General features: G+C 43.6%; 1 protein-coding gene across 2 annotated transcripts in view; it reads right to left on the bottom strand.

Moving 5' to 3' along the window:
- The window catches only part of si:ch211-250n8.1 (uncharacterized), a 160,642-nt gene that overhangs the window by 129,513 nt on the left and 7,229 nt on the right, over positions 1-23,900 (bottom strand). For both annotated transcript variants that reach the window (XR_009507706.1, XM_059948942.1), the window contains exon 2: positions 573-680. Coding sequence is in view for 1 of the 2 variants with exons in the window: in XM_059948942.1 (XP_059804925.1) it covers positions 573-680 (108 nt within the window). In the remaining variant the exon portion in view is untranslated. The remainder of the gene's footprint in view (positions 1-572; positions 681-23,900) is intronic.

Genomic DNA, 23,900 nt, shown 5'->3' with positions numbered 1-23,900 from the left:
CACTATTTTTGACTCATCAATTAAATTTGAAGAAACTTGGGGACCGTTCATTCGGCATTTTCATATGAATTAATTTGGCCTCTTCCAGACCTTCTCTTTACTTATCCTTGTTCTGGTATGGAGTTCCGGAGTTTTTGGCACTATCATATACAAATAAACTGTTATTTTTGCCCATGTTAGTTTAGTTTAGTATTTTTTTTTATATTTTTTGCCTGTATTTTTATATTTTCTTTTTCCTTTGATGATTATTTTTTTCATATAATTATTATAGACTTGATTGACAATGTACTATGTTTATATGTTGACATTTTAATAGGATATTGTTATCCTACTACTAATTTAATTTCAAGTCTTATGCATTTATAACCTATTTATTATTATATTATGTTCTTTTATATATGAAATTCAATAAAAAGATTGAAAAAGAAAGAAAGACTTTTCCAAACACTTGAAAGACACTATAAAAGTACAGATATATCTTTTCCATGATCAATCTGAACTACCATCAACTGTGTTTTGGGAACTTGAAGATTGATATATTCGATTTTTAAAAAAACATGCTGGTTACTTACGTCGGAGTCCTTTCCTTAGGATAATTTCTAGAATATCACACAAGGAGGTGAGCTGAGGATGACGGTTGGTGATGGGGCCTTTGTCTTCCTGGATGTTCAGAATGCATGCTGTAGACAAAACAGATTGACCATCATAACAAACTCAGATTTAATATCACTGGCATATGTATTGTTTTGCAGCAGCATTACATAGCAATACATCATAATAAAGCTATAAATTATTATATAATGTACAAACATTTGTACATTACTGTAGTAGTCCCAAATGTGAATATTTGATGATTCCCATTGGGGCTGCAATGCAGAGTCACCACTTAATGGCAATGGTGCAAATGGCTACAATGGAGAGTAAAGTCAATCGGAAACTGCACTTCATCTATCAGTCATCATCCTCCATAAACTTGAACTCAAAGTTAACCTGTTCTTGTCCTAACTAACACCAATAACCAGTCATCCATTGGAGCCTTAAGTTGATTTCTAATCTGATTCACATTGATATTCTAATCATCACCACCACCTCACTTCCTCATCCCCAATTCAGTTGTGCAATCTGTTCTGACTTCTGAGACGTCTCATCAGCTAGTTCTAGCCTTCTTGTGCATCCAAAATTGCTGTGCACCATCATCGCCTGCCAGACCCTCAATCTGCTGTGTATAACTCCCTAAAACCCTCTACATCTCACCTCTAAAATGCTTGTGGTTACCCATCTTAATATCCCTTCTTTTGACAAACAGTAATGAACTTGTAAAGAGGCAAAGTGCAAACTGCTGTATCTATTAACTTAAGATCTTCATTGATAAAGTACTCATGAATGGAACAGAGGTGCAGGCCCGGACTGAATCCTCCCTCCTTGAGGATTTGATAGATTGAAGAAAGTTGAAGATTGAAGATTGAAGATCCACCTAGGATCGAGCATGAAAACTGAAGTGGAACTGGAATGTGACTGAGTATGCAAAATTGTTCTGCGGTACAAGTTACAAACTATAGCCGACAGGCACAATGTTTTGGCATAGAAAGCTGCCTTTTGAGCCACTTCACCTGGATACTTCTACAGCAGTTCTGGTTTCAAACGTCTTTGCACTCCAACAGAAAAAAATGTCTTTTTTAGTTAATTATCTAATGAAATTGGAGAATGGGAATTATAATGTCACAAATAACAAGGATATCAAATCTCAAGGTACCTTCCATTATGCTACGTTAACTCAAAACACAAAAAGAAACACAATCATCCTATACAGCTGTAGTAATACATTCAATTGTGATTGCCCCATTTTAGGAAGGATGTGGAGGCCTTGGAGACATTCAGAAGAGGTTTACCAGGAAGCTCTCTGGATGAGAGATTTGTTTTCTCTGGAGTGGTAGAAGCTGAGGAGAGACCCAATATAAATGTGTAAGATCATGGGAGGCACAGAGAGAGCAGGCAACCGGTGTATTTTTCCTAGGGTTGAAATATCTAATACGAGAGGGCATTGACATTCTAATCATCAAACTTAAGGTGATGTGGGGGGGGGGGTTCAGAGGACACCTGTGGGGCAAATTGATTTTTAAAAAGATGGAGTGGTGGGTGCCTATATGCAGCCAGCAGTAGCAGAAGTGCCAAATACAATAGAGATATGTAAGAGCCTCTTCAATCAGACATGAGGGATAGGGACTTGCGTAGGCAGGAGGAATTAGTTGAATTAGGCATTTAATTAATTCAACACAACAGAATAGGCCAAATGGCCTGTGCGTATGCTGTACTGTTGTATGCATGCGCATGCATCGGACATTAAACACTCCAGTGAAATGAGCAAGTACAAAGTACTTATGCATAACACGCTCTTACCGAAGTGAGGGCAGAACTGATATAGCAACACACGCAAAATGCTGGAGGAACTCAGCAGACCAGGCAGCATCTATGGAAATCAGTAAACAGTCAACATTTCAGGCCGAGACCCTTTGGCAGGACTGGAGGGAAAAAGCTGAGGAGTAGATTTAAAAACTGGGGGAGGGGAGAGAGAAGCACCAGGTGACAGGTGAAACCTGTAGGGGGAGGATGAAGTAGAGAGCTGGGAAGTTGATTAGTGAGAGAGATACAGGGCTGGAGAAGGGGGTCTGATAGAAGAGGACAGAACTCTTCTCCAGCCCTGTATCTCTTCTAGGAAACTCTGTGCAAATATCCTATATACAGGTTATTGTAAACACTTTTAAAACAATGATTGATTGACATGACAGCAGAAGAGTATATGATAAAAGCAAGCATTCTTTGTTTCAGACAGGAACATTTGGAAGCAATAAAATTAACCTGGCTGTTGTAAGGAAACAAGCTACAGGACAGCCTAGGCTTGAGAATAAACTGAAATTATAAAGTACAGGCAAAATCGGGATCCTATTTTAACTTCAGTGGTCACAATACTACCAGATTATTACTTAACACAGTGTTATCTCAAAGAATGTAATGACTAGGTACATTAAACTTAATCACAAATAAATGTTCAGGAGAATATACCATAATATGGGCTCCTCCCTCCACTCAAACAGATGACTAATTGCACCTAAACTGCAGATCCACCCATTCACTTTTGTTCAGACTTTTGCTGACGTAAATGTCTTTAATAGTTCTTCCAAAAATAAAAGCAGAGCCACAAGCTCTACTCCTCAGCTACTCTACACTTGCCGTCTCCAGATCTGACTGCCTCACACACCCGTTCTGCAGGTTTATGCTTCCATTCTAATCACTTCTTTTTATAAATTGCACAACTACTGTTGTCAGGTGATCTATTTTGTGTTATAATTAGTGGACACCAATTCCCCAATTTTCCAGGAACATTAACAACCTGTTTGAATCAACCCAAGTCATCCACAATAAATCTTCAACTATTGTCTTGCCAGAAATGTAACCCATTGTCTTTCATTACCCAATTTCCCTCAGGATCAATAAAGTGTGCCTGTCTGTCTATTGCCCTACTGTGCCAACCTATTCCACAATTCAACCAACCCTTGGGCATAAGAATTCCCTACAAGGGTCCAAAGCACTATGGCTGCCATTCACTTCCTCCCTCACTTACATCCAGACAGTCATTCCAAGTAAGGCTGCTAATTGCCGACGGGACATCAACCGTCTTGATTTCACCACACCGTGTTCCAATTCCAACCTCACTCCTTCCGAATGCTCTGCTCTCCGCTCCCTCTGCACCAATCCCAACCTCACTATAAAACCTGCTGATAAGGGGGGCAGCTGTTGTAATCTGGCGTACTGACCTCTACCTGGCCGAGGAACAGCGACAACTCTCTGATACCTCCTCTTATTTACCCCTTGATCATGACCCAACTAAGGAGCACGAGGCCATTGTCTCCTATACCATCACCAACCTTATCAGCTCTGGGGATCTCCCATCCACTGCCACCAACCTCATAGTTCCCACACCCTGCACTTCCCGTTTTTACCCAAGATCCACAAACTTGCCTGTCCAGGTAGACCTATTGTCTCAGCTTGCTCCTGCCCCATCAATCTCATTTCTGCATACCCTGACACTGTTTAATCCCCCCTTGTTCAATCTCTTCCCACCTATGTTCGTGACACTTCTCACGCTTTGAATTTTTTCAATGATTTTAAGTACCCTGGCCCCCACAGCCTTATTTTCACCATGGACATCCAGTCCCTCTTTCCTCCATCCCTAACTGAGATGGTCTCAAAGCTCTTCGCTTCTTTTTGGATTCCAGACCTAACCAATTCCCCTCTACCACCACTCTCCTCCGTCTAGCGGAATTAGTTCCTACTCTCAATAATTTCTCCCTTAGCTCCTCCCACTTCCTCCAAACCCAAGAGTGTAGCCATGGGCACCTGCATGGGTCCCAGTTATGCCTGCTTTTTTGTTGGCTTTGTGGAACAGTCCATGTTCCAAGTCTATATGGGTATCCATTCCCCTCTTTTCCTTCGCTACATCGACGACTGCATTGGTGCTGCCTCCTGCATGCATGCTGAGCTCGTTGACTTCATTAACTTTGCCTCCAACTTTCACCCTGCCCTCAAATTTACCTGGTCCATTTCCAACACCTCCCTCCCCTTTCTTGATCTTTCTGTCTCCATCTCTGGAGACGGCTTATCTACTGATATCTACTATAAGCCTACAGACTCTCACAGCTACCTGAACAATTCCTCTTCCCACCCTGTCTCTTGCAAAAATGCTATCCCCTTCTCACAATTCCTCCGTCTCCGCCGCATCTGCTCTCAGGATGAGGCTTTTCATTCCAGGAGGATGAAGGAGATGTCTTCCTTTTTTAAACAAAGGGGCTTCCCTTCTTCCACCATCAACTCTGTTCTCAAACGCATCTCTCCCATTTCCTGCAAATCTGCCCTCACCCCATCCGCCTGCCACTCCACTCGGGATAGGGTTCCCCTTGTCCTTACCTACCACCCCACCAGCCTCCAGGTCCAACATATAATTCTCCGTAACTTCCACCACCTCCAATGGGATCCCACTATCAAGCACATCTTTCCCTTCCACCCTCTTTCTCCTTTCCACAGGGATTGCTCCCTACGCGATTCCCTTGTCCACTCATCCCCCTCATCCCTTCCCACCGATCTCCCTCCTGGCACTTATCCTTGTAAACGGAACAAGTGCTACACCTGCCCTTACGCTTCCTCCCTCACCACCATTCAGGGCCCCAGACAGTCCTTTCAGGTGAGGCGACACTTCACCTGTGAGTCGGCTGGTGTGGTATACTGCGTCCGGTGCTCCCGGTGTGGCCTTTTATATATTGGTGAGACCCGACGCAGACTGGGAGACCGTTTCACTGAACACCTATGCTCGGTCCACCAGAGAAAGCAGGATCTCCCAGTGGCCACACATTTTAATTCCATGTCCCATTCCCATTCTGATATGTCTGTCCATGGCCTCCTCTCTGTCAAGATGAATCCACACTCAGGTTGGAGGAACAACACCTTATATACCGGCTGGGTAGCCTCCAACCTGATGGCATGAACATTGACTTCTCTAACTTCCATTAATGTCCCTCCTCCCCTTCTTACCCCATCCCTGATATATTTAGTTTTTTTTCTCTCTTTGCACATCACTCTGCCTGTTCTTCATCTCCCTCTGGTGCTCCCCTCCCACTTTCTTTCTCCCTAGGCCTCCCGTCCCATGATCTTTTCCCTTCTCTAGTTCTGTATCCCTTTTGCCAATCACCTGTCTGGCTCTCAGCTTCACCCCACCCCCTCCTGTCTTCTCCTATCATTTCACATTTCCCCCTCCCCCCACTACTATCAAATCTCTCACTATCTTTCCTTTCAGTTAGTCCTGACAAAGGGTCTCGGCCCGAAACATCGACAGTGCTTCTCCCTATAGATGCTGCCTGGCCTGCTGTGTTCCACCAGCATTTTGTGTGCGTTACTTCACCTGCAAATCTGCTGGAGTTGTCTATTGTGTCCGGTGCTCCTGATGAGGCCTCCTCTACAATGGCGAGACTGCTTCATCTACGAAAAGCAGAACTTTCCAGTGGTCAAACAAAATTCCGATTCCCATTCTCATTCCAACATGTCAGTTCCTCTTGTGCCACGATGGGTGGAGAAGCATCACCTTACATTTCATTTGTGTAGCCTCCAACCTGATGGCATGAATATTGATTTCTCCTTCTGGTGAAAAAAAATTCCCTCCCCCCCCCCCCTTCTTCTATTCTCCTCTCTGGCCCCTTACCTCTTCTCACCTACCTACCAGCTCCCCTTGGGTCCCCTCCTTCTCGCCTTTCTCCTATGATCCACTCTCCTCTCCTATCAGATTCCTTCCTCTCCAGCCCTTTACCTTTCCTACCCATCTGATTTCACCTATTACCTTCTAGATATCCTCCTTCCCCCACCTTTTTATTGTCATCTCCCCTCTTTCTTTCCAGTCCTGAAAAATGGTCTCAGAACAAAATGTCAACTGTTTATTCATTACCGAGTTCCTTCAGTATTTTGTGTGTGTTGCTTTGGATTTCCAGCATCCACAGAATTTCTCCTGTTTTTAATAAATGAATATATTTTTACTCCAATCTCAAAACCATGCATTTATTGCGGATAAAATCACAGAAGATTAGGAATTTAGGGAATAATCCTGAAGCATATCAACATTACGAGAGGTGACATTGGCAGTCCTGAGGCACATAAAGGAGAATAGATCCCTAGGGCCTAGTGAAACCCGGAACGTTGTGAGAAACAAAGGCAGAAATTGCTGGGGCTCTGGGAGAGATCTTTGTAGCTTCCTTGCCACAGTTGAGATAACAGAAGGCTGGAGGGAGCAAACAAGGCACTTAGGGCTGCAGGAGTCACTGGATTTATATGCAAGGGATAGTCACCATGGGAAATTATGTCTCATGAATTTGATTAAAATTTATGACGAAGAGGATGAATAGTGGATGTTGTCTATGTGGACTTCAGCGATGACTTTGACGAGTTCCCGCATAGTGGACTGGTCCAGTCGGCAGGAACGCATTGAATCCAGCTGGATACCAAATTAGCTTGACAGAAGGAGTCAGAGGGCAGGAGTGGACGGTTGTTTCTCAGATCAGAGGCTCGTGACCAGTAGTGTGCCACAGGGATCGGTGCGAGGTCCCTTACTGTTTGTCAAATATTTTAATGTAGGTGGCACAATCGCATGAGCATTTCAACACCAGTACTAGAGGTGAGGTGGGTAAGGTGAAGAGAGACGTGCAGGATGAGCTTTTGTTTTACACATAAGTCAAAGTACATTTTCAAAGTATGTACACTTTATACAACCATAAGATTCATCTCCTTACAGGCAGCTACAAAACAAAGAAACACAATGGGAACCTATTAAAACAAAAAAGCTGTCAAACACCCAACATGAAGAGAGATAAAAAAGAAAAACAGAAGTATGCAAATAATAAAAGTAAGCGAATAGCATTCAGAATTGCTGACAAAGGGAATCGGCCCGAAACATTGACTGCTCATTTCAATGGATACTGCCTGACCTGCTGAGTTCATCCAGCTTGTTTGTAAGCATTCAGAATTGAAGTTCACACTGTGGTAGTTACAGGCCACAGCCACAGTTCGGTGGAGAGATGAGAACACCTCGCGGAGTCACGAGTTGATCAACATGGAGACAAGTAAACTTCGTGAAGCAGCGATTTGAACAGGCTGTGCCTCACCTCTGGCTCCCGACACCCTGTCCTTTTAAGCGTCAGGCCAAATTGAAGTCTTCCAGACTGAAATCCTCCAGACCTTGCTCTCAGACCTGGAACCTGCCACTTCGATACGTCCCGCCACCTCAATTCGGCCTGTACCCGATTTTTCCAATCTGGCTCGGCGCTTAAATCAATTTAACCTCGGGACTTTCCTCACTCTCAGGCCCAGCCACCTCAACTCTGCATCACCTCCACTCACCTTGCCTCGGATCTGTCAAATCAAATTGCTTCCAAGTTTGCTCCAGGAATGACCAAGCATTAGCTCATTTCCCACTCTCAGCCATCCTGCACCTTTGGGATTTCAGTTCCCACCACTAACGGGCCAGGTGGTACAGGCAGTTCAAAAGCTCAACTCCAGCAGGGAAGTTACAGTCTATTGTTTGCAGTGTCATTTCGCAGAAAAAGTGTAATTAATGAAATATTCAGTATTTTCTTTGTTTTATTTGTCACCAGCAAGCAATCACTGAGCTCTTATCTGATGCCTTGAGCACATGTAATACGCTGCCAAGGGGATTGATAAGAGGCATAAAGAGGCTCTCAGACTTGTGAGTGAATGTGTAGCGAATGGAAGAATGAGGACATTGCGTAGCAGAAAGGACCAGTTTAGTTAGCTCGGCACGACATCGTGGGCCAAAGGGACTGTTCACCAGGATCAGCAACCTGGCGGATAATGAAGGCTGGGAAGTTAGACGAGGGCAGCATTTGAACAGTAAATGACAGGGCCCTAGTCCATGGTAGAATAGAAACCTCTAGGGCAGGCATGGGCAAACTACGGCCCGCGGGCTATATGCGGCCCGTTAAGCTTTTTAATCCGGCCCGCAGAACTTGATGAAATTATATTAATAAACCTTGTTAACGTTTTCTCCCCGCAATTCTGGCGTTTTCCCAATAGATGACGCACTCTATATAAAGTGACCTTTGTTGAGGTGCAGCGTATTACTCCACATTTGCGCTTTATTCTTTGTTCGGCTCGACCTATTTGTGTGAACAGGCGTTCAGCGTCATGAACATCAACAAAGCCAGCCACAGATCCAAGTTAACTGACCAACACCTCAGATCCATCTGAGAATCGCCACAACAAAACTAAATCCAGACTTTGATGCGCTGGCTAAAAAGGGAGACCAACATTACTGTTCCCACTGAAATTAAAAATAAGTTTCTTTGTTGTGTTATGTAAAAAATGCATTTGAAAATATTTTTTTAATAAGCCTTACATGTTACATGTCATTTCTGTTAAATGATGGACATGAGTAGTGCGCAGGTGCACATACATTCTCAGAATAAAAAATGCGCTCCAGATCAAATAACGCGCTCCGCATACTGGCGTGCTGTCACTGTTCTGTCTTTGTGCTGGTCATTGTTGCGTTTTGGCACAGGGGACAATTGAATAAGAAGGAGCAGGACAAGTAGACCTGCATCTCCTATCGTTTTTGAAATAAAGACAGTCAGGAGGAGAGTGATGATGATAATATCTTGAAGGATAACAGAATTTTCAGTGCTTTAAAATAATAACTGTTGCTATTAAAAAAAGCTGTATTTTATTCATTTAATTTTCAGTGTTTTAAAAGTCATTTCAATAAATAGCTAAATACCATGGGACTTCAAAGACAGATATTTTGTTGTAATGCATTTGTTCATTTTCAATTGAAATTAAAGCACATGTTTTCTACATATCCCATGATATTTTATTTTCTATTATGAGGTGTATTACCAAAACACTCCGTCCATCTGCTCCTGGTCCGGCCCCCCTGTCAAATTTTAGAACCCTTTGTGGCCCACAAGTCAAAAAGTTTGCCCACCCCTGCTCTAGGGGTTAAAGTACATAGTTCCCTGAAAGTGATGGCATCGGGAGGCAAAGTGGAGAAGGTGGTATTAAGCGTGGTATTAAGTACATAGTTCCCTGAAAGTGATGGCATCGGGAGGCAAAGTGGAAAAGGTGGTATTAAGCGTGGTATTAAGTACATAGTTCCCTGAAAGTGATGGCATCGGGAGGCAAAGTGGAGAAGGTGGTATTAAGTACGTAGTTCCCTGAATGCGAGGCAAAGTGGAGAAGCATGTTTGTCTTCATTAGTCAGGGCTCTGAATACAAAAGTTGGGACATCATGCTGCGGCAGTAAAGGACGTTGGTGAGATCGCAACTGGAATATTATCCGTAGTTCTACTTGCCATTCTACAGGAAAGATGTGATTAAGTTCGAGACTGTTTCCAAGATTCATAATGATGTTGCCAGAATTAGAGGGCTTGAGTTATAAAGAGCAACTGGATTGGCTGGGACTGTTTTCTCTGGACCAAAGTAGGCTGAGGTGTGACCTTCTAGAGGATCATAAAATCATAAGGGTCACAGTCTTTTTCCCTAGCATAAGGAGTCTAAAACTAGGTTTAAGGTGAGAAGGGAAAGATTTAAAAGGGAGCTAAGGGGCAAGTTTCTCAAACAGAGAGTGATGAGCCGTCTGAGGAAGTGGTAGAAACTGGAACAATGGCCGTGTCTGCACAACATTTGGAAAGGCTCATCTAAAGGAAAGGTTTAACATATATATATATATGAAACATAGAAAATAGGTGCAGGAGTAGGCCATTCGGCCCTTCGAGCCTGCACCGCCATTCAGTATGATCATGGCTGATCATCCAACTCAGAACCCTGTACCTGCTTTCTCTCCATACCCCCTGATCCCTTTAGCGACAAGGGCCATATCTAACTTCCTCTTAAATATAGACAATGAACCGGCCTCAACTGTTTCCTGTGGCAGAGAATTCCACAGATTCACCACTCTCTGTGTGAAGAAGTTTTTCCTCATCTCATCTCAGTATTATGTTTATGTTTAGAGAGATGCAAGTCAAATATAGACTAGTAGGACTGCCTCAGCAAGGCAGTTAGGTCAGCATGAGTGAGTTAGGCCATAGGGATTGTTTTCATATTATGCTCTTCCTTTTGTTACAATCGCAGATGATAGTGTCATTTTTTTCTGCCCTTTCAGAACTGGAAGCCAGGAAGACCCTTCAGAAATACAGAAAGTGTACAGAGGAATTAGGACAAAAGAACAGCAAGAAATATCCCTGGTTGGCAGGATGAAGGAAAACCATGAAGCATTTTGCAAGGGTAAAAGTATAGGGACAGAAGTATGAGCCAAACTGACATTCTGTGTACAGGATCACCCATCCTGAAGGAGATGGACCTTCTACTTGGAGAATTTAGGAAATGAGAATGCAAAATTCAAAAACAAGTTAAGATTTCATAGTGGGCTTAATGGTGAATAAATCATCAGGGCCTGGCACAATGCATCCTATGTTACTGTGGAACAGAAGGGAGGAGATTGCTGGAGTCCTGGCAGCTTTTTAAATTGCCACTGGCCACATGTAGCATATCAGATAACTGGAGGACAGCTAAAGTGGTACTCTGGTTCAAGAGCCGCAGCAGGAATAACAGGTCTATGAAACTAATGATAGGGACAGTGAAATTATCGGAGAAAAAATGAGCAATTACATTAATCTACATTTGGAAAGGCAGGGATTAGTTAAAGATAGTATAGCTTTCTGGAGGGAATCCTAATTTCATGGAAGGTTTTTAATCAGGTAGAAAACACACTGATGAGGGTATTGTTATTAAACATTCTCTGCATAGACTTCAGTAAGGCTTTGACAAAGTCTGAATGGGAAACTAGCCCACAGCGAATGCTCACAGGATTCAAGGGTGTCTTAGTGACTGTGACATTTGCTGTCTATTGTACACAGTGATGATTTGGATTTGAATGGAGGAGATATGATTATTAAGAGAGCAGATGACACAAAAAAATAGTGAAGTGGCATAGAGCAGGGAGGGTAGTCATAGTTATACATTTATACAGGATGTAAATAGGCCCTTTAGCCTCAGCCATCCAAGCCCACCAAGGTGCCTTTCTCAATTAGTCGCATTTGGCCTCATAGCTGAATGTTCAATTACAGTCTGCCAAATGATTATGACTATTTGGTTAGAAAGGGATAACTTTAGAAGGATAATAAAATCAGAACATACACAATAAATGGGAGGGTCCTACAGAATAATAGACATGCCTTAGTGTACTAACCCAAGGATTCTAGAGGACAATGTGAAAAAGAGATATGGGATACAAGGGTGGCAGAGTACTGCAACAGTTTGTGTAACACTTGATCTATTTCCCTCCCACTTTCCAAAGACTGACAGGTTAGGGTTAGCAAGTTGCTGGCATGCTGTGTTGGTGCCAGAAACATGACGACACTATTGGGCTGCCACCAGCACATCTTTGGATTATGCTCGTCATTGATGCAAACTTACATCGAACTGTATCACGTGACAGATAAAGTTATTCTTCACTTTTTAAGAGTGGGGTGACTGTGGTGCAGCTTTATAAAACATAGGTTCGCCCTCTCCTGGAGCACTGTACAGTTCTGGTTGCCACACAATCTGAAAGGCGTCTTTGCACTGAAGAGGAGCAGAGGAGCCTAACCAGGATGCTGCCTGGGATGGATAGTTTCAGATTTTCACTACTTCAATTCTGAGGGACTGGAAAGGCTGATGGACTGTTTAGTTTCCAGGAATGCACAAGGCTAGAGATGGAGGGGGAGGAGCTAAAGAGGAAGGAAACCTGATCGAGGCAAAGATAGGATTGATAAGAAGAAACACTCCAGTTTAATCAGTAAGCTTCTTTAAAAACACAGATTGATAATAATTGGTAACTCAAGGGATAAATATTGACAAGACAAACCTTGAGATCTCTTATAATCCCTGAGAAGGCAGAGTAAGAGTTACAAGCACAAAAGAAAAGCATTAGAGATCATCTTTGACCAGGAGTCTCAAGTGCATGATCCTACTGGGAGTTTAACTCCGCTCTCCAGCTCTACCTCCCAGACGTTTCCACTGGCACTGAAGCCAATTTGATCCACTCCACTCACACAAATGAGATCAATGGTTATAGTGCAAAAATTAGTTGCACCACTAAACAGTACAAAAACAACATGGCCAATGGGCTGAAACATATAGCTTGGTGCTGTCAGGGAGGGCGGCGGCCAGCAACAGGCACAGTTCATGCCAAAAACCCTCAGCAAATCTGCTGAACACCCAGAGTTCTGCATTTACATCTGCCAGTGAATCCAGCATTTGTCTCACTAATCTGTGTAAATGCCACTCGCATATTTCCAGTGACCCAATCAAACCGACAGAGGAGGCTCCACACAGGCAGAGGACGACCGTTTTGAAAAGTAGTGATTGCAAGCTTTTGGCTTTTTCTCAGTGGTCAAATCATATCACGATTCATTAGCAATGACAAATAAAAATAGGTTAGGGACAAACAGAGCAGTCATTATTGGAGTGGACCATTGTTAGAGTGGCTTTGGCTCAAGAGGCTTAGGTGAGAACAGGCCTGGGTAAGATAAGTTTCTTATTCATTCTTTGTCTGTTACAATAGCTCAGGGGTTGTGTTGTGTTACTGTGTGAGATGTGGGAATTCTTGGAGACCTCCAGACTCCCAGATAACCACATTTACACCAGTTGCTCCGAGCTGCACCTCCGCAGAGAACGTGTTAAGGAACTGGAGCTGTGGCTCTTACAGAAAAAAAGAGGTGGTGATAGATAGGAGCTAGAAGGAGTTAGTTACCCTAAGTTGCAGGAGGCAGATACCTGGCTGACTTTCAGGAGAGGAAAGGAAATGGGCAGCTGGTGCAGAGTACCCTTATGATCAGTCCCATCGGTAATAAGGTATGGAGGAGGATGAAAGGGCTAGTGTCATGCTTCATCTCCAGCAGCTGCGTAACAGGGGACTCTCTGATCTACAAGCTGTTCTTGGGGACGCCCACGGAGACAAACATCCAATGCTGCTGGCAGATCATCAACCCGGTGAAAGACACTCTTTGGTCAGCCCGAAACTCGATGGTCTACCAGCACCTGGAGATGTCAGTGGCAGAATGCTGCCGGCTGGCACATTCTTGGCTGCAGGAGTATGTGCTGAGGGACGCACTGAAACTTGGTGGGGAAGGACCACGGTTTAGAGTTCTTCCCCCGGGGAAGTTGAGGGGTCAGGTGGCAGGGAGTATACCCCTCAACAATGGCACGTAAAGATGAAACAATAGAGTGGCAAAAAGTGTGGAAACGTATAGAATGTAGTGGAAACATCTGTGATTGAGAGTCAATGAATGGCTTATTGTACATAATTTTATTTTTGAATAAAGTATATTTTGTTAATAAATAATGGGTAATAAGTATACCAGTTTGGAGACTATTGAAAGGGATGAGCTAGCTGCAGCACGCAGGTCTCCACCACAGAGTCTGGCGCCGTGTCTCAGAAAGGAAAGTGGGGTAGCTGAGAGAAAAGGACTGCAGGATTCCTGCTTCACCTGCTCAGTGCACTTACTGATGTTACTGAAGGCTTTCACGAGTAAATCTGCAGATGCTGGAATTTCAAGCAACACACACAAAATGCTGGTGGTACACAGCAGGCTAGGCAGCATCTATAGGGAGAAGCACTGTCGACGTTTCAGGCCGAGACCTGACGAAGGGTCAGCTGGCCTGCTGTGTTCCACCAGCATTTCGTGTGTGTTACTGAAGGCTTTTATTCCTGGCACTTTGTAATGATTTCTCTTTAATATTCCAGAGCACAGACTTATAGATCCAATGTATTGATAAAGTGGGATCGTCTGAGGTTCAATCCCAGCAGAGACCACGTCACTGTGGAGGAGGCTGCCTGCATATGCGAGGGCCAGGCAATTCCAAGCAGATGCAGTATGATGAGGTATCAGTTTCACGAATGAGAGTCAGGAGTCATTTGGTGGACTGGACATTCCAAATGATATGGAAGCTTGGCCAGTCATGCTGTCTTCAAAGGGAAGCATAATTTTAACCTTCTTAGTATCAGAATCTGGTTTATTATCACCAACATATGTCGTGAAATCTGTTAACTTAACAGCAGCAGTACAATGCAATACATGATAATATAGAAAGAAAAAATAAGTAAATCAATTACAGTAAATATATAAGTATATTAAATAGATTAAAATAGTGCAAAAGAGAAATAATGAAAAAAAAATGAAGTAGTGTTCATGGGTTCAAAGTCTATTTAGGAATCAGATGGTGGGGGGAGAAGCTGTTCCTGAATCACTGAGTGTGTGCCTTCAGGCTTCTGTACCTCCTCCCTGATGTTAACAGTGAGAAGAGGGCATGTCCTGGATGATGGGGGACTTTAATAATGAACGCCGCCTTTCTGAGGCTCCGACCCTTGAAGATGTTTTGGATACTACAGAGGCTAGTACCCAAGATGGAGCTGAGTAATTTTTACAACTTTCTGGAGCTTCTTTTGGTCTGAGGAAGTAGCCCCCTCCCCACCCCACATAGCAGCCTGTCAGAATGCTCTGCATGGTACATCTGTAGGTGTTTTCAGAGTTTTAGATAACAACCAAATCAACTCCTAATGAAATATAGCCACCATCTTGCCTTCTTTATAGCTGCACTGATATGTCAGGACTAAGTTAGATTTTCAGAGATCTTGACACTCAGGAACTTGAAATTGCTCCTCTACAAGGATTGGTTCAGGTTCTTTCGTCTTATCCTTCCTGGAGTCCACAATCCATTCTTTCATTTTACAGGCGTTGAATATGAGGTTGCTGCCATGACACCATTCAATTAACTGGTATATCTCACTCCTATACATTCTTTCCTCTCCATCTGAGATTCTACCAACAATGGTTGTATCATCAGCAAATTTAAAGATGAAATTTGAGCTACACAGTCATGGGTACAAGAGGGAGCAGTGCAGTGGACTAGGCACACACCCTTAAGTTGCGCAATGTTGATTGTCAGCAAGGAGGAGATATTATTTTCAATCCGCACAGATTGTGACTTCCAGGTTAGAAGTCAAGGATCCAATTGCAAAGGGAGGTACAAAGGCCCTGGTCTGTAATTTATCAATCAGGAGTGTGGGAATGATGGTGTTAAACATTGAGCTATAATCAACAAACATCCTGATTTTGGTGTTCGTATTGTCCAGGTGATCTAAGGCCGTGCAAAGAGCCATTGAGCTTGTGTCTGCCACAAACCTATTGTGGTGATAGGCAAATTGCAAGGGTCCAGGTCCTTGCTGAGGCAGGAGTTCAGTCTAGCCATGATCAACCTCTCAAAGCATTTCATCACTGTCGATGTGAGTGCTACTAGGTGATAGTCATTAAGGCAGCTCACAATACATTTATTTAGAACTGGTATAATTGTTGCCTTTTTTTCTGACATAGCAGTGAGAAGTTGAAAATGTTCTTGAATACCACCAGTTGGTCGGCACAGGTTTTCTGAGCCTTACCAGCTACTCCATCAGTGCCTGCTACCTTGCAGGGTTCACCCTCCTGAAAGACATCTTAACATTGGCTTCCGAGACATAGATCACGGGATCACCAGGTGCAACAGGGATTTTCACAGGTGCAGTTATATTCTCCCTTTCAAAGTGGCCATAGAAGGCATTGAGCTGATCTGGAAGTGAAGAAGTGCTGCCATTCATGCCTTTTGAGTTTCACTTTGTGGGAAGTAACGTCCTTCAATCCCTGCCAGAGTTGATGTGCATCTAATGTCGCCTTCAACCTCATTCAGAATTGTCTCTTTGCTCTTGAAATAGCCCTTCACGAGTCATACCTAGTTTCCTTGTACAGACCTGGTGTTGCCAGCCTTGAATGCCACAGATCTAGCCCTCAACAGGTGACAAACCTCCTAGATCATCCACAGCTACTGGTTTGGGAATGTACAGCAAGTTTTCAAAGCCACACAGGTTTTAATGAAGTTGTGAACAACTGCAGCATACTTATCCAGATTTTAAGATGAATTCCTAAATATTGTCCAGTCTACCAATTCAAAGCAGTCCTGTAGGCACTCCTGTGCTTCCCTTGTCCATACCATTCCGGTCCTCACTACTGGTCTCTGCCTCTACTCAGGGAGCAGAAGTACAGCCATGTGATCAGACATTTTGAAGTGTGGACGTGGAATAGCATGTATGCATTCATGATGGTGATGTAACAGTGGTCCACTGTGTTGTTTCCTTAAGTTATTTGTTGATGATAACTAGTATCTTTTTCAAACTGGCCTATTAGGTTATTGTCTAAGACTGAAGTGATGAAGGCTTTGTAATCAAGCATTACCAAATTTGGATATTGTCAAGGACCACCCATCTTCAGAGATCACCACAACTGTGGCCCAAACACAGACAAAAATAACGCAGAATCAGAAACCTTGTATCAGGGCAGCCAGCAGTTGACCAAGTAGAGCAGTGAATGGTCAATAGATTTGTGGGGAAACATCCTAGTATCTGCATTTGGGAAGGTTGTGGTTTGCGAAGGTCAATCATACAGGTTCAGGACAGTTCGAGGGCCAAGCATTTCCAGCTACTTCATCAGTGATTTTTGTCCCATACTAAGATCCTTGCTTCTTATTGCACAACGTCTGGTTTCAAGTGCAAGCAGACCTCCGTGTGGCAAGATCTAATCATATTCTAAACATGGACTGATCAATGGCAAGCAGGTCAAATATGTTTCTGTTTACAATTTTGAGGGCTCTGAGTAGCGAAGGCCAATATGGAAACCACAGATTCTCTGGCTGAGGGGGCAAACGGCAGGTCGATTGAGCTGCTGGGTTACTTCTGTCAGTCAGACAGGACTCAATGTGCTTCACTACATGGCCTTAACACCATCCCAATTACTCCTTCTCCACATTGAGTGATCGTGGGTCACAAGTTTAAATTTTGCACTCCCTTTATTCCCTTACATTCTCGAATCTTTTCCTCTGCCTGAACTGAGAACAGTATCCTTTTTCGAAGTCTGGTTTTAGGCATCTGAGTGATGTGACCAATGCAACACAGATAACTGAGAGTAACCAGGGCTTCAATATGGAACATGTTGGCCTAGGAGAGGGTACTTAACCATCTAGTGAAACTTTGTAGCCCTAGTGTTGTACCTCACCTCCACCAAACTTTTTTATGGAAGTGAAACATTTTTGGAAACTAATGGGAAGCTGCTCTACGTTAAGAATTGCATACCAGAACCTAGGTCACTGAACCTCAGTGGTAGAACATCCACACAATGACAACATTTGTATTTGAAAATTCTTGAAGGCTTTGCAAAGGGTAATGATTCATTCTCGAAAAACCAACCTGACTCTGCTACACCACACTTGCCCTCTAACAGTTAAGGTTCACAAACGTACCCCGGAAGACACGAACTGCTTCTCAGTTTATGGGATCCACCTCTCAGTGAATGCCAAAATCGAAGACCAGGTCCACTATGATCTTCAATTGTAGCTAAGCACATGACTATGACATACAATGTGATTACCATCTCAAAGTACCTCAGCATTAACAACTGGCAAGGAGAGGGGGGAGTGGGTCAATAACCAGAAACTATATTGGACTAACTACATAAATAATATGGCCTAAACAGCAAAAGCCAAGTTACTCACTTCCCAATTTCCCATCATCTGCTGAGTTTCTCCAGAGGAACGTGATGAAATACATTCAGCCTGCTGGATATGCAGCTACATCAGTCAAGAACCTCAACACCATCCAAACAAAGCAGCTCATTTACCATCCTCAGCACTCACACAATCCCTCACAGGTGCACCTTTGCTAAGTAGGCTACCCCCAAGATGCACTCGAGCCACATGCCTGTGTGGCCAAGTACATGAATTCCTTGCAGGAACATCAAGTAACTGTCCCCCACTATTTCCATCTTCTCTCAAAAGTCCTTTACCAATTTGATCCTCCTTTGCTGTTGCATAGTCCAAATACTGAAACTCCTTCCTCCACAGCATTGTGGGACAGCAGCAGTTTGAGGCAGTGACTCACCATCACTTTCTCAAAAGCATTTAGGGATGGGCAACAAATACTAGTCTGGCAGTCACACAGATAAAGGATTTGACCTTCATTGTAGCACTTTATCATGATGGCCAGGACCCGGAGGAAAAAGCAATTGTTCAGTTGAAATTTAAAAAAATAATGACACCTGTAGGAATGCAGCAAGTTTAGAGTAACATATTTCAGTATGAACAACAAGCCTATTCAAAAGCCATCTCCTCAACTCAAGCAATAGGGTGAAATGTTAAATAAATCTGGCCAATCATGGAATGGGCAAGGAAGCAGAGATAAGTGGAAAGGTCAATGCAGACACCTTGCAGGTAGGGTGGGGACCCCATTGCACAGCAACGTGAACACCTATAAAAGCTTTCAGCCACAGTAATTCCTGTGATATCAAAGTACAACTTCTGCCTCAGTACCCCCCAAAAGCATTGCACAACTTTGTGGAAGCATGCACAAGTAAAATGCCCAGTCGAATTCCTAGAGTGGTACAGTTTAATCAGGAACACAACAAGAAAATAGGGACAGCAATAAGATACCAGGTCCCTTGAGCCTGCCCCGATTTTTAGTATGGCTGATTTATGCTGACCTCAGCTTCTGTTCTGTGCCAGTTCCCCACAACCCTCTATTCCCTGATCTTTCAAATAAGCCATCTTCCACCACCCTCAGGGACAGAGAATTCCAGAGATTCACTGCTGTCTGAAAGAAGAAATTCCTAAGCATGCCAGTTTTAAATGATGAACCACTTACTTTGAGGCTAACTTCCTTTGTTCATGATTCTCCCACTAGTGAAAACAGCTCAGCACCTGAAGCAACACACACAAAATGCCAGAGGAGCTTAACAGGTCAGGTATCATCTATGGAAGAGAGTAAACAGTCGCCGTTGCAGGTTGAGACCCTCTTCAGGATGAAAAGGCAGGGGGAAAGATAGCAGAATAAAAAGATGGGGGGAGGAAAAGAGGCTAACTGGAAGGCAGGTATGTGGAAAAGTTGAGGGTTGGAGAAGAGAGTGGACAACAGGAGAAAGGCAAGGAGGAGGGGCGTCAGGGTGAAGTGATAGGGAGGTGAGATGAAGTGAATGGTCAGAGGGGGAATAGAGGAAGGGGGAGAGGAGGTAAGGGGGAGTTTGTTCACAGGAAGGAGAAATCAATATTCACATCATCAGGTTGGAGGCTACCCAGACAGACTATAAGGGGTTGTTTCTCTACGATAAGTGTAGCCTCATCTTGGCACTAGAAGATTGATACTTCTGGAACAGGAATTGGAATTAAAATGTTTGGCCACTGGGAAGCTACACTTGTGGCAGATGGAGTAGAGGTGTTCGAACAAGTGGTCCCTCAATTTACGTCGGGTCTCACCAATGTAGAGGAAGCTGCTTCGGGGGCACCAGACACAATAAACAACCTCAGCAGATTCACAGGTGAAATGTTGCCTCACCTGGAGGGTCTGTTTGGGGCCCTAAATCAACATGAGGGAGGAGGTGTATGGGCAAGTGTAGCATTTGGGCCGATTGCAGAGATAAGTGCCTGGAGGGTAGATGGGGAGGGATGAGAGAATCGTGCAGGGAGCAAACCCAGCGAAAAGTGGAGGGGGGAGAGGTAAAGAGATGTTTAATGGTAGGATCCTTTTGGAGATGGTGGAAACTGTGGAGGATAAGGTGTTGGATGTGGATGCTGATGGGTGGTAGGTAAGGGCACAGTTATGGTGGCTGGAAGATGGGGCGACTGCAGATGTATAGGAAATGGAGGAGAAGCAGGTGAGGGCAGCATCAATATTAGAGGGAGGGAAACTGAGAAAAGAGAATAGCATTTTTACAAGAGACAGGGTGGGAAGAGGTATAGTCAAGATAACTATGGAAATCGGTAGGGTTATAAAAGATGTCAGTTGGCAGTTGGTCTCTAGAGATGGAGACAGGGATCAAGAAAAGGGAGAGAGGTATCAGAGATGGACCAAGCGAATTTAAGGGTAAGATGGAAGTTAGAGACAAAGTTGATGAAATTGCCGAGCTCAGCATGGGTGCATGAAGCAGCACCAATGCAGTTGTCAATGTAGCAGATGAAAGGTTGGGGAGGCCTCGAACACAGCCAACAAAGAGGCAGGCATAGCTGGAACCCATGTGTGTCCATAGCTATGCCTCAGGATTAGAGAAAGTGGGAGGAGCCAGAGGAAAAATTGTTCAGGGAGAGGACCTGTTCCGAAAGACAGAGGAGGGTGGTGGTGGAGGAGGTTGGTTGGCTCTGTCTGGAAAGAAGCAGAGGGCTTTAAGGCCTCCCGATGGGGGAATAGAAGGGTTTAGGGACCGAACATTCATGGTGAAGATAAGGCGTCAAGGCCAGGGATTTAAAAGTTACTGAGGGGATTGAAGGCAAGCAAGATGGAGGGGACTGAACCAAGGAAGATAGAAAGGAATCAAGATATGAGAAGGTGTATTCAGTAGGACAGGAGCAGGCAGACAAGTGGATCTTGGGTCAGAGATAGAAACAGGGTAAGTATCAACGAGTTTGATGGCTGTGTTTGGGAGTACTCGAGTGGATGAGGCAGCTTTCTGATGGCACAGAATGGGGTCCTCCTTGAGGGGTCGGTATGAGAAGGTATCTCACAGTTGCTCAGCATCAACCTTGTTGGCCCCCTTAGTATTTTATGTATTTAAATAAGGTTAGCTCTCTTTCTTCTACAATTCCATGGAATACAGATCAAACAATCAAGCCCCTCTTGATTGGACAACCCTCAAATTAGCCTGATGAATCCCCTTTGACAGCCTTCATTGTTTCTACAGACTTCTTCAGCCAAGGGGATTAAAACTGTGCACAGTATTCCAGGTGTGGCCTCATCATCAGCCTGAGCAACTGTAATAAAACTTCCCTATTCTTAAACAAAACCCTTCGCAATAAAGGATAACCTGCCACTTACCTTTGTTACTACTCACACAACCTGCGTGCTAACCTTTCGAGATTCAGGCACTAAAACACTGAGATCCCACTGAACCTCATTTGTAATTTCTCACTAATTGGGTAATAATATGCCTTTTGATTTTTCTTATCAAAATACATGACCACATTAAGCACCATTTACCACATTTTTGCCCAAATATTTAATTTACCTAAACACAAAATACTCTGCAGATGCTAGAGTCAAAGCACACATACAACACGTCCTTCCAGCTAGTTCTGTTTTATTGGCAAAATTAGAAACTTTACATTTCGTTTGCTCCAGCAAATTGTCCAGCTTTAGCCCATGGAGTTTCTCTAATATTTCCTCCTTGTGATTGGGACTTCTAACAAGTTCGTCCACGTCATCTGAATTTAACCCACCTGTTATCTTTGAGATATTTCCAGTGTTGTCAATGAATACTGAGGCAAAACATTGATTGAATGCACCTGTCATTTGCTTCCTGCTATTAATGTTACAGCTATACAGGACCCTGGTCAGGCCCCATTTGGTGTGCTCAGTTCTGGTCACCTCACTATAGAAAGGATGTGGAAACCACAGAAAGGGTGCAGAGGAGATTTACAAGGATGTTGCCCAGATTGGGGGGTGTGGCTTATGAGAATAGGTTGAGTGAACTTGGCCTTTTCTCCTTGGAGCGACGGAGGATGAGAGATGACCTGACAGAGGTGTATAAGATGATGAGAGGCATTAATCATGTGGATAGTCAGAGGCTTTTTCCCCAGGGCTGAAATGGTTAACATGAGAGGGCACAGTTTTAAGGTGCTTGGAAGTAGGTACAGACTGCGGGCAATGGTGGTGGAGGTGGATACGATAGGGTCTTGTAAGAGACTCCTGGACAGGTACATGGAGCTCAGAAAAATTGAGAGCTGTGGGTAACCCCAGGTAACTTCTAAGTAAGTACATGTTTGGCACAGCATGTGGGCCGAAGGGCCTGTATCACGCTGTAGGTTTTCAATGTTTTTGATTCACATTCTCTGAAAGGCTTACTCCTACTTTAACTGCCTTCTTCATTATATATCATCTAACATGCCATAAGCTTTCTCAAGGCAAACAGCGAGATGGGGCCAGGTATATATTTGTGCAGCCCCAGTCCCAATCTACACACATATTTTATTTTTCATTAAGGAAGCACCATAGCTTGCAGTGCCCACCATCTACGAGATGCAGTGGGCTAACAGCTTTTAAACAAAAAAAACTGAAATTCACTTGAAAGATAAAGAAATTATTATCTACGCCAATTGCAAAGGCCCTGCAAGTTCCATTCTATAAATTTCTACAAGGTATGTTTTTCAGATTGAGGGGGGATCTTATTGAAACATATAAAATTCTAAAGGGATTGGACAGGCTAGATGCAGGAAGATTGTTTCCAATGTTGGGGAAGTCCAGAACGAGGGGTCACAGTTTAAGAATAAAGGGGAAGCCTTCTAGGACCAAGATGAGGAAAAACTTCTTCACACAGTGAGTGGTGAATCTGTGGAATTCTCTGCCATAGGAAACAGTTGAGGCCGGTTCATTGGCTATATTTAAGAGGGAGTCAGATGTGGCCCTTGTATCTAAAGGGATCAGGGGGTATGGAGAGAAAGTAGGTACAAGGTTCTGAGTTGGATGATCAGCCATGATCATACTGAACGGTGGTGCAGGCTTGATGGGCCGAATGGCCTACTCCTGAACCTATTTTCTGTGTTTCTATGTTTCTAGATGCAGACTCACCAATGTCTTGTACAGTACAACTACAGCATACGGTCCTACATCCTATTCTCAGTGCCCTGACTGACAAGGGTCAAACACCACCTTCCCCACCCAGTCTACCTGTGGCACTACTTTCCTATTCCCATCACTCTGCAGGGTGCTATCATTCATTGTATATATCCTTACCCCAATCTGACTTTCCAAATGAAATCACCTTACAATTATCATAACTGAAAGCCATTTGCCAATCCTTGGCTCACTTACCAAAATGATCAAGGTCCCCTTTTAATTTCTGATAACTGCCTTCTTTGTGTACAATACTACCCATTTTAGTATAATCTGCAAACTTACTAACCATGTCTTTTACATTATCATCCAAATCGTTTTATAAATGTCTCAGCACCAATAACTGTGGGACAGCACTAGTCACAGGCCTTCTGTCCAAGAAACAACCTTCTATCATCACCCTCTGCTTCTACCAAAGATCTATGAATCCAGTTAGCTAACTCACCTTGACTCTCATGCAATCTAACCTTTGGACTAGCCAACCATAAAGGACCTTGTCAAAGGTCTTGCTAAAGTTTGAGTGGAGCAGTACAGTACATTCCCAAGAGATAGCTTGGTCTCCCCAAACCAAGCTATGTCAAGCATTTGTTTAACTAGGATCATGATTGCCAAAGTTAGTTACTTCCACTGAATTTTTCTG

The sequence above is a fragment of the Hypanus sabinus genome, chromosome 23 (genome assembly GCF_030144855.1).
Source record: "Hypanus sabinus isolate sHypSab1 chromosome 23, sHypSab1.hap1, whole genome shotgun sequence".
Classification (NCBI taxonomy): Eukaryota; Metazoa; Chordata; class Chondrichthyes; order Myliobatiformes; family Dasyatidae; genus Hypanus; species Hypanus sabinus.
Note: the sequence above shows the minus strand (reverse complement) of the source record. Positions and strands in the feature narration are given on the sequence as shown.